This window comes from Muntiacus reevesi, chromosome X, assembly GCF_963930625.1.
Source record: "Muntiacus reevesi chromosome X, mMunRee1.1, whole genome shotgun sequence".
Lineage (NCBI taxonomy): Eukaryota > Metazoa > Chordata > Mammalia > Artiodactyla > Cervidae > Muntiacus > Muntiacus reevesi.
This window is the reverse complement of record NC_089271.1, coordinates 12642982-12655142: the sequence shown is the minus strand read 5'-3', so window position 1 is coordinate 12655142 and position 12161 is coordinate 12642982. Positions and strand designations below refer to the sequence as shown.

Here is a 12161-nt window from a genome sequence, read left to right as displayed (position 1 = left end):
TCACAGGCCCCAGCAGACCTCTCCACAGAAGGTGCCAGAAACTTTCGACATTAAGGAAACCAATGGCCAGCACAGCCACCGTGGCCCCCTGCAGCTTCTGTTCCTGAGGGCCTCATTTTGCCTTTGCAGACAGACGCCAGTTGCCTGAGTCCCTTCCTGTTTTCCTCTGTCTTTGCCCGGAACTTGCTGCAGGACGTCCAGGACCCAGGATCTGCACTGGCAATTAGCCACAAAACCCACTCCAGCAATCCTTGCCTGGAAACTCACATGGACAGAGGAGCCTGGTGGGCTGCAGTCCATGGGGTCGCAAAGACTCAGGCACAACTGAGCGACTAACACACCTGTGACTGTTTGGGTGCATAATGCCAGCTTAGGTCCATGCAGTACCACCCTGTGGCTACCTGCAGCTAGCCCCAGTAGATGCATGAGGGGGTGCCAAAAGTCCAGGCACCTCAGCTGCTTGTATGCCTGGAGCTGGCCCTGCCTCCTTTGACTGGACCTTACTGCCATGCGTGTACCTGCAGCTAGCTCCTGCAGCCACATGAGGGCACATTAAATAGCCTGGAAGCCTGCAGGTACTTCTGTGTCCACCGTTGGCCCCAACCCTTGACATTGGCCCTTGTCACTGCATGTGTCCCCTCAGCTGGCCTCCACCCCCACAAAGGCACCTACAGCCAGTGTCCATAGTCGAACATGTGCACACCACCAGGCCTGGCCAGAACTAATACCAGCCCCAGACCCTCCCTTCTGAACCTGGAGGTATCACTAAGGACCCCAACATCCATTGTAGCCACCAGATACCCTGCAGCTCTCATCACAGTGGATCCTGGAGTTGTCAGTGTTGTGATCAATGGCTGACTGAGTCGAAGAGCAGCTTTGCACTGCCCCAGTCCCAGAGACACCACATGCCCCCACACTTGGCACCTCACACCACTAGACCAAATGCCACAGTATGCGCTGGCATGCCCTGACTCACAGGTGAAGGTTTTTCCTTACCAAAATCAGTCTGTTATATCTGGAAGAGGTGACTACTTTGAGTACGCAGACAGACAAGTTTACACAGATCACAATGAGTTGAGAAACATGACACGACCGAAGGAATACAGTAAACTTCCAGTAACTGATTGCAGAGAAATGGAGATCCACAAACTGCGTGACAGGTAGTCCAAAATAACTGATCTAAAGTTCAGAGAGCTATAGATGGACAATTTAACAAAAGCAAGAAAAAGATACAAGAACAAAATGAAGTTCAACAGAGAGGGAAAAAAAAAAAAAAAAAACATTAAAAAGACCAAACACATTTTGGAGCTGAGGAATATAATGATTGAAATTTAAAAATGCAATAGACAGTTCCAACAGCAGACTTGATCAAGAGGAGTGAACTATAAGACATTTCATTTGAAATTATCTAGTCAGAGGAGAGAAAAGAATGAAAAGGAATGAAGAAAGCTTACAGGACAACTCAAGCCAAATGGTATTATAGAAATCCTAAAAGGAAAAAAGAGAAAGGAGCAGAAAGCGTATTTAAAGAAATAATGGCCCCAAATGCCCCAAATCTGGGGAAAGATATGGATGTCCAGGTACATAAAGGTCAAAGGTCCTTAATCAGGTTCAACCCAACCAAGATTTCATTGAAACACTGTAATAAAACTGTCAAAATCAAAGACAAAGAGAGCATCTTTCCAGAGAAAGCAAGATCAGCAAGAGAAAAAAAGCTCATTACATACAAGAAAAACCACATTCCAACACCCAGCCCTCAACATAAGTAGGTTTCTCAGGTAGTCTCAAGATTTCTCAGCAGAAATCTTGCAGGCCAGGGAAGAGCAGGATGATATATTCAAATTGGTAAAAGAATAATCTGCCAGCCGCAAATACTTTGCCCAGCAAAGTTGAGGGACTTCCCTATAGCTCAGATGGTAAAGAATCTGCCTGCAATGCAGGAGACCCGGGTTCAGTCCCTGGGTCAGGAAGATTCCCCTGGAGAAGGAAATGGCAACCCACTCCAGTATTCTTGCCTGGAGAATCCCATGGACAAAGGAGCCTGTGGGGCTACTGTCCATGGGGTCACAAAGAGTCGGACACGACTGAGTGACTAATACACACACAGAGCAATGAAGGAGATGAAGGAGAGAGAATTACATTCTTAGGCAAACAGAAGCTGAAGGAATTCATCACAACTGGATATACTTACAAGAAATGCTAAAGGAAGTTCTTCAAGTTGAAAAGAAAAGAATGCTAAGTAGTAACATGAAATCATATGAAAGTATAAAACTTACCTGTCAAGGTAAATATATAGTCAAATTAGGAGTACACTAATATTGTAATGATAGTATCTGGCTCACTTTGGTGTAAAGGTTAAATAATGAAAGTATTAAAAATATAGCTGCAATAATTTGTTATTGGATATGCAATATAAAAGATGTAAATTGTCACATCAAAAACATTAACTGGAAAAGCAGTGTATTCTTGGTGAGAATGTAAATTGATACTTTCCTCAAAAAATTCAAAATGGAAATTTAATTGAAAATAAAAAATTCATATTATCCATCAATTCTCACTTCTGGGTATGTATCCAAAGGACATAAAATCAGTTTCTTGAAGAAACATCTGCAGTCTCATGTTCATTTCAGCATTATTCACAGCAGGCAAGATATGTCCATTGATAGATGAATGAATAAAGAAAATGTTACATATATGCAATCAAATATTATTCAGCCTTAAAAAAGAAGGAAATCCTTCCATTTGACAACATGGATAACCTGGAGGACATTATGCCAAATGAAATAAACCTACAGAGAAACAGAAATATCACATGATCTAACTTATATGTAAAATTGTTAAAGAAAAAAAAAAGAAAAGTATTGATCTCATAGTACCAGAGAGTAGATTGGTGTGTATCAGAGCCTGAAGGGTAGAGGAAAAGGAGAAGTAATTGATCGAAGGGCACAAGCTTTCTATTATAAGATGAATAAGTCCTGGGAGCCTAGTGTACAGCGTGGTGATGGTAGTTAATGTCTGCTTGAAATTTGCTAAAAGAGTAGATCATAGAAGAAAAAACTAACTACAGGGAGGTGATGGAAATGCTAGTTAGATTGTGGTAATCACTTCACAATGTATCAAAATATGTTGTACATCTTAAAATATGATTTTCATTTGAGAAAAATAAGTATATAAATGATTAAAACAGTAATATAAGATGCATTGCAACAATTACAAAGCAGTCTGGAGGGGAAATGGATTTTAAGACTGTTAGGTTCTACTGAAACAGCAATGTAAAGCAACTGTACTCCCAATTTTTTAAAAAATGAGTATTAGGTTCTAAACATATCAGGAAAATGAAAAAATAATAGTTTGTATTAGGCTGTAGTAAGCCAAAAAAGAGCATTTTATAATCTATAAGTTAAACACTGAAGATTAATAGATGTTTGGATGGCTCAGAAATTCCACTTCTAGGTACTTACTCAAATAATATATCCCTCTAAAATCTTATACACCAGTGTTTATGTGGCTTCATTATAATAACCCCTGAAGGAAAGAACCCACATGTCCTTCAATAGGAAAACAGGAACCCTATATACAAGACAGAAAAAGAGACACAGATGTATAGAACAGACTTTTGGACTCTGTGGGAGAAGACAAGGGTGCGATGATCTGAGAGAACAGCATTGAAACATGTATATTATCAAGTGTGAAACCGATCGCCAGTCCAGGTTGGATGCATGAGACAAGTGCTCAGGGCTGGTGCACTGGGATGACCCAGAGGGATGGGATGGGGAGGGAGGTGGGAGGGGGATTCAGGATGGGCAACACATGTAAATCCATGGCTGATTCATGTCAATGTATGGCAAAAACCACTACAATGTTGTAAAGTAATTAGCCTCCAGCTAATAAAAATAATTGGGAAAAAAATAAATAAAAAATCCAAAGGAGAAAAAAAAAAAGGAAAACAGGTAAACAAATTGTGGTATTGTATCCTACCATGAAATACTATTCAGGAATAAAAAAGAGCAATGATATAGATTAAGTTCATAAGCATAATAATATTGTATTGAACAAAAACATAAATGAGTAAATACTTTATGATTTTATCTATGTGAAGTTCTAGAACAGACAAAATTAATCTATGACTGAGGAAGATGTTAACTAGAAAGGGGCATGAACTTTTTGCGATGATAGAAAAGTTGTAAATCTTGATTAGAGTGATGGTTGCATAAGTATATAATATACATTTGTTAGAAACCATCAAACTATACCTTTAAAATCTGTGAATTTTATTTTATGTAAATTTACCTTGATAAAAAATTATTGCTAAAACAACTAGGGAAAGAGTAGTCAAAATGTTATTAATTAAAAAGAACACAAGTGAAAAGGGAAGAAGGAACATAAACCAGATGGGCCAGATAGAAAACAAATACAGTAGTAAGATTTTGTTGTTGTTGTTCAGTCGCTCATTTATGTTCAACTCTTTGCAACCCCATGGACTGTAGCATGCCATGCTTCCTTTCCTTCACTATCTCTTGGAGTTTGCTCACACCCATGTACATTGAGTCAATGGTGCCATCCAACCGTCTCATCCTCTGTCTCCCCCTTCTCCTGCCTTTAATCTTTTCCAGCATCAGAATCTTTTTCAGTGAGTCAGCACTTCATGTCAGGTGGCCAAAATATTGTAGATAGTATAGTAAGATAGTAGATATAAATCCAACAATATCAGTAATTGCATTTAATGTAAATGGATTGGGTATTCCAGATAAAAGACACAAGTTGTTATCGTTATTTTATATTTCTTAGTTTAGGTTTGTCTGTCTTACATATAAGAGATGCACTTTAAATAGTAAGATACAGAAAGGTGAAAAGTAAAAGTATGAACAAAGATATACCATGCCAACATTAAGCCAAAGCAAGCTAGCATAGTGATGTTAATCTTCAGACAGTAAGAATAGAATCATTTTTCAGGTTACATGTTGTCTAGAAACTGTAGAATATACCCACATATAAAGTTAACACTGAATATTTTGTGATCCCCATTTTCACAGTGAAAAACTACCATGGGTCAGGTTTGTGAGAGCATTCTTTTCAGGTGAAAAGAGCAAGCAGTGTTTTGCAGAGTCTTTAGAGGGAAACAAACTTAGAAATATAGTTAATGGGAATTTTCTAGAGTTTGTAGAACTGGGAGAGTCATTTCTCTCAACCACACACCTAGCTTTAGGAGGGCTCAGATCAAAAATTAATACTGCCAGAACCCCGTGAATTATTTGCAATGAGTATCAAGTCTTACGGTTGTTGCTGTTCAGTTACTAAATCACATCTGACTCTTTGCAACCCCATGACTGCAGCCCACCAGGCTTCTCTGTCCTTGTGGTGAAGTTTAATATTTTTGTGAACTCTGCATGGCTCATCGTGGCTTTATTTACTCTCAGCTAATCGTGTATGTTATTCTGATTTTAGAAAACAGTCCAAGTTCAAATCTGGGACCTACCACTTTATAGCCAGGCACGTTAGGCTAGTTATTTAGCCTCCAGGGGCCCACGTTTCTGTCTGCAGCTCAGCTGAGCTATGAAGAGCTGAGCTGCCAGGTGTCAGAGTAGCTGATGAAGATAGCCAGCCAAAAGAAAAGCATCGTTCAAGCATTTACTCACCTACTGTGATAGTATAAGAAAGAGCAGAGAGAGCACCAGCGACCCATGGTTCCATTTTCCACCGAGGGAGGGCCCGCTAGGTGGGTCAGCACAGGCAGAGGGGTCATCTGCCTGCTGAGGGAGGCCCACACAAGGGGCTGCTGCTGCTCTATGGACCTGGGAGTAGGGGAAGGGAGAGGGGAAAGGCTAGGAGTAGAAAAGGACTGAGTCTGAGTGGAGGAAAGTGTGTTCAAGGAGCTTAAGAAGGAGGCCTTTGAATGAAGGTGCCTGGACTTGGAAGTCAGATACAAATCAGGACACCTGCCTCTGCTTGGGTCTGGAAAATCACGTGTAAGTTTTTGGCCAGAAGCTGGACTCCTCAGTTTCGACTGTAAAATGGGGGATCATAAATGGAATGATGGGGACTTGCCTAGCGCTACAGTGGTTGGGACTCCACAATTCCAATGCAAGGGACATGGGTTCAATCTCTGGTCGGGGAGTTGGGATCCTACACTATATATGGACCAGCAAAGAAGAAAAAAAATGGCATGATACATATAAAATGTTTAGGAGAACTCCTGGTACCACATGATAAATTCTCAAGTGTCTATTATTTTAGTGTTGCTAGTGTTACCCTTGAGTTAAAACTCCTTACTTGTGATGTTGTGATATATAATAAGAAATGTGTATATATATATATATATATATATATATATATATGTGTGTGTGTGTGTGTGTGTGTGTGTGTGTGTGTGTGTGTGTGTACACTTGACCTTTGAACAACATAGGTTTGAACCTCAAGGGTCCACTTATACTAGGATTTTTTTCAATAGTAAACACTGCAGTATTACGTGATCCTTGGTTGGTTGTATCCGAGAATTCAGAAACAAGGATATGGAAGGATGACTTTGAAGAGTTAGCTCCCCTAACCCTTGCATTGTTCAAGGGTCAACTGTATTTAGTCTTCATCCTCATTTCTGGCGGGCTTCCCAGGTGGTGCTAATGGTAAAGAACACACCTGCCAATGCAGGAAACATAATGAAATGTGGGTTTGCTCCCTGGGTTGGGAAGATCCATAGGAAAAGGAAATGGCAACCCATTCTAGTATTCTTGCCTGGAGAATGTCATGGACACAGGAGCCTGGCAGGATACTGTCCACTGAGTCACAAAGAGTCGAAAGGGAATGAAGTGATTTAGCATGAACATAAGCCTCATTTCTGGCACAGAGCTCCTAAAATCTTTGGAATTTCCTATAAGTTCAGTTCAGTTGTTCAATTATATCCAACTCTTTGCAACCCCATGGACTGCAGCACACCAGAGTTCACTGTCCATCACTATATCCTGGAGCTTCCTCAAACTCATGTCCATCGAGTCAGTGATGCCATCCAACCATCTCATCCTCTGTCATCCCCTTCTCCTCCTGCCCTCAATCTTTCCCAGCATCAGGGTCTTTTCAAATGAGTCAGCTCTTTGCATCAGATAGCAAAAATATTGGAGTTTCAGGACATCAGTCCTTCCAATGAACACTCAGGACTGACCTCCTCTAGGATGGGCTGGTTGGATCTCCTTGCAGTCCAAGGGACTCTCAAGAGTCTTCTCCAACACCACAGTTCAAAAACATCAATTCTTCAGTTTTCTTTATAGTCCAATTCCACATACATACATGTCTACTGGAAAAACCATAGCCTTGACTAGACAGACCTTTGTTGGCAAAGTAATGTCTCTGCTATTTAATATGCTGTCTAGGTTGGTCATAGCTTTTCTTCCAAGGGGTAAGCGTCTTTTAATTACATGACTGCAGTCACCATCTGCAGTGACTATGGTGCCCCCCAAAATAAAGTCTCTTACTGTTTCCACTGTTTACCCATCTATTTGCTATGAAGTGATGAGAAAATGCAGAGGAACCAGAGATCAAATTGCCATCATCTGCTGGATCATAGAAGAAGCAAGAGACTTCCAAAAAAAAAACCCCATCTATTTCTGCTTTATTGACTATGCCAAAGCCTTTGACTGTGTGGATCACAATAAATTGTGGCAAATTCTTAAAGAGATGGGAATACCAGACCACCTGACCTGACTGTTGAGAAATCTGTATGCAGGTCAGGAAGCAACAGTTAAAACTGGACATAGAAAAACAGACTGGTTCCAAATTGGGAAAGGAGTACGTCAAGGCTGTATATTGTTTCCCTGCTTATTTAACTTATATGCAGAGTGCATCATGAGAAATGCTGGACTGGATGAAGCACAAGCTGGAATCAAGATTGCCGGGAGAAATATCAATAACCTCAGATATGCAGATGACACCACCCTTATGGCAGAAAGTGAAGAAGAACTAAAGAGCCTCTTGATGAAAGTAAAAGAGGAGAGTGAAAAAATTGGCTTAAAGCTCAACATTCAGAAAGCTAAGATCGTGGCATCCAGTCCCATCACTTCATGGCAAATAGATGAGGAAACAGTGGAAAAAGTATCAGATTTTATTTTTGGGGGCTCCAAAATCACTGCAGATGGTGACTGTAGCCATGAAATTAAAAGACGCTTACCCCTTGGAAGGAAAGTTATGACCAACTTAGACAGCATATTAAATAGCACAGACATTACTTTGCCAACAAAGGTCTGTCTAGTCAAGGCTATGGTTTTTCCAGTAGACATGTATGTATGTGGAATTGGACTATAAAGAAAACTGAGCAGTGAAGAGTTGATGCTTTTGAACTGTGGTGTTGGAGAAGACTCTTGAGAGTCCCTTGGACTGCAAGGAGATCCAACCAGTCCATCCTAGAGGAGGTCAGTCCTGAGTGTTCATTGGAAGGACTGATGTCCTGAAACTCCAATATTTTTGCTATCTGATGCAAAGAGCTGACTCATTTGAAAAGACCCTGATGCTGGGAAAGATTGAGGGCAGGAGGAGAAGGGGATGACAGAGGATGAGATGGTTGGATGACATCACCGACTCAATGGAGATGAATTTGAGTAAACTCTGGGAGTTGGTGATGGACAGGGAGGCTTGGCATGCTGTGGTCCATGGGGTCGTGAAGAGTCGGACACAACTGAGCAACTGAAGTGAACTGATGGGACCAGATGCCATGATCTTAGTTTTCTGAATGTTGGATTTTAAGCCAACTTTTTCACTTTCATCAAGAGGCTCTTTAGTTCTTCGATTTCTGCCATAAGGTTGGTATCATGTGTGTCTGAGGTTATTGATATTTCTCCTGGCAATCTTGATTCCAGCTTGTGATTCATCCAGACTGGCATTTCATATGATGTACTTTGCATATAAGTTAAATAAGCAAGGTGACAATATACAGCCTTGACGTACTCCTTTTCCTATTTGGAACCAGTCTGTTTTTCTGTGTCCAGTTCTAACTGTTGCTTCCTGACCTGCATACAGATTTCTCAAGAGTCAGGTCAGGTGGTCTGGTATTCCCATCTCTTTAAGAATGTTCCACAGTTTGTTGTGATTCACATGGTCAAAGACTTTGGCGTCGTCAATAAAACAGAGATTTTTTTTTCTGGAACTCTTTTGCTTTTTCAATCATCCAATGGATGTTGGCAATTTGATCTCTGGTTCCTCTGCCTTCTCTAAATCCAGCTTGAACATCTGGATGTTCGTGGTTCCTGTACTGTTGAAGCCTGGCTTGGAGCATTTTGAGTATTACTTTGCTAGCATGTGAGATGAGTGCAATTGTGTGGTAGTTTGAGCATTCCTTGGCATTGCCTTTCTTTGGGATTGGAATGAAAACTGACCTTTTCCAGTCCTGTGACCACTGCTGAGTTTTCCAAATTTGCTGGCATATTGAGTGAAGCACTTACACACCATCATCTTTTAGGATTTGCATTAGCCCAGCTGGAATTCTATCACCCCCCACTAGCTTTGTTCATAGTGATGCTTACTAAGGCCCACTTGACTTTGCATTCCAGGATGCCTGGCTCTAGGTGGGTGATCACACCACCATGGTTATCTGGGTCATGAACATCTTTTTTGTATAGTTCTTCTGTGTGTGTTCTTGCGACCTCTTCTTAATATCTTCTGCTTCTGTTAGGTCCATACCATTTCTGTCCTTTATTGTGCCCATCTTTGCATGAAATGTTCCCTTGATATCTCTAATATTCTTGAAGAGATCTCTAGTCTTTACCATTCGTTTGTTTTCCTCTGTTTCTTAGCACTGATCACTGAAGAAGGCTTCCTTAGCTCTCCTTGGTATTTTTATCTCTCTTTGCTATTTTTTGGAATTCCCTGTAAAGAGAGATCCAGTAGTGTGTTTTGCTAAGTTAATGAGGTGACCTTTGGACTGCACTTAATGATGGGGGCTGGTTGTCAGTGGAGCCATCCTTGTGATTGGAGGGTTGGAAGGTTCAGCCTTACCTCCAACACCCCCTCCCCTGTAGAGGAGGGGCTGGAGATTGAGTTCCTTTGCCAGTAGCCAGTGATTATATCAACCATGCCTACCTAATGAAGACTCCAGGGTTTGGGGAGCTTGCAGGTTGGTGAACATGTGGGAATTTGGGATAGGTGGCACCTGAAGAGGGCAAAGAAGCTCTGTGCCCTTCCCCTATACCTTGCCACAGGTGTTTCCTTCACCTGGCTGTTCCTGAGTTGTATCCTTTTATAATAAATTGGTAAGTTAGGGAGTAAATTGGAGAAGGAAATGCAACCCACTCCAATATTCTGCCTGGAGAATTCCGTGGACAGAGGAGCCTGGCAGGCTATAGTCCATGGGGTTGCAAGAGTTGGACATGAGTTAGCATCTAAACCACCAAGGAGTAAATGGGTTTCCTGAGTTCCGTGAGCAGCTCTAACAAACTCATGGAACCCAAGGAGGGGGTCATGGGAACATCTGATATATAGCTGGTTGGTAAGAGGAATAATAATTCTGTTGTTGGTTTAGTCACTAAGTCATGTCTGACACTTGCAATCCCATGGACTGTAGCCTGCCGGGCTCCTCTGTTCATGGGATTCTCAAGGAGAGAATCCTGGGGTGGGTTGCCATTTCCTTCTCTGTACAAAAGTCTAATAACTTGGGCTTGTGACTGGCGTCTGATGTGGGAGGACACAGTATAAGACACCCAGTAGTTGTCCAGAGAATTGTTTCTTGGAGGTGTGTGGAAACCACCACCCCCACACTTTGAAATTGGGTCCAAAAACCCAAGAGACTTGTAGTTGCTTATGTGTGTGTGCTCAGTCACTCAGTTGTGTCTGACTCTTTGTGACCCCATGGACCGTAGCCCTCCAGGCTCCTCTGTCCATGGGCTTCTCCAGGCAAGAATACTGGGGTGGATAGCCATTTCTTTCTCCAGGGTATCTTCTCATCCCAGGGATTGAACCTGAGTCTCTTGTGTTCCTGGGTTTCCCTGGTGGCTCAGTGGTAAACAATCCTTCTGTCAATGCAGGAGATGCAGGTTTCATCCCTGGGTCGGGAAGATCTCTTGGAGTAGGAAATGGCAACGCAGTCCAGTATTTTTGCCTGGGAAATCCCATGGACAGAGGAGCCTGATGGGCTACAGTCCATAGGGTAGGAAGAGTCAGATAGGAGTTAGTGACTAAACAGCAGCAACAACAGATAGAGCTAGTTCCTAATCTCTGGAACCTGTGTCTGTTTCAGTTATTGCAGACATGAAGAGAAGAGAAGGCAGTGTGGCCACGAGGGCAGAGAATAGAGTGATGCAGCCGAGGTCAAAGGATGCCAGCAGCCAGGTTTGTGGTAGTCTGATTCAGTAGCCAGAAGAAACTCATTCAGAAACTAATAAAATTACTGCTTATGAAGAATTAGGTGATTGAAACAGAGTTCGGAATAAGATTTTTTCATTGATGATCCTTTTATAGTATCTATTTTGTCAAACAAGATGAGTGCTTTACATTTAAAATGTAAACCATCAATCTCTCCTTTAATTCAAAGATTTCCTCTCTTCACAGCTCAGACTGGGACCCTAGTCATGCAGACCACTGTGAGGAAGGGGAGTAGACAGTATTCTGGACTTCCACTTGTTCTGCTGTGCTGGCTTGCTCCTGACGTGGAGATTCAAGACAAAGAGCTTGGCTTTAGCACAGTCTGGCTATTGGTACCTCTGTCCAGGCAGCCGGCCCAACTACAGGCTCTTCATCTCATCTCTTGTTTGCATGAGCTCTCTGGAGGCCTTCGCCCTGCCACATTCCAGGACCAAGGTGAGAATTGACTTCCTATGATTCCCCTATATCTCCTTCCCTTTGAATCTTAAAGCTGGTATGTAGTTCCCACAAGTCTTCTCAGGCTGAATAGTGCTGCCTTCTCTTCTTATATTTACATCACGAAAGGAGTTCAGTAGCTTTTACATAACAGTGAAAATGAGTTTCAAGAGTATATCACCCACCTTGGGCACTCCATTCAACATCTGCCTTAACAGGCGATCTATTACATAAGCAATCACAAAGTTCTGCCCTTTTCAATGCCAAAAAAAGGGCAAAATGTTTCCCAATTCCTTTTAATGCCAAAATGTTTCCCAATTCCCTTCATTTGCGTCGCCACCACCTTGTTCAGGCCTCGTCTTTCACCTGGATTGTTGTGGTGGCTTCCT

At 41.9% G+C, this 12161-nt stretch overlaps 1 protein-coding gene across 1 annotated transcript in view; it reads left to right on the top strand.

Annotated features, from left to right (window-relative positions):
- The window catches only part of FANCB (FA complementation group B), a 55268-nt gene extending 43668 nt beyond the window's left edge, over positions 1–11600 (top strand). Inside the window, exon 10 of the mRNA XM_065915318.1 lies at positions 11524–11600. Coding sequence (XP_065771390.1) covers positions 11524–11541 — 18 coding nt within the window. The 3' untranslated portion in view covers positions 11542–11600. The remainder of the gene's footprint in view (positions 1–11523) is intronic.
- The last annotated feature ends 561 nt before the right edge of the window (positions 11601–12161 follow it).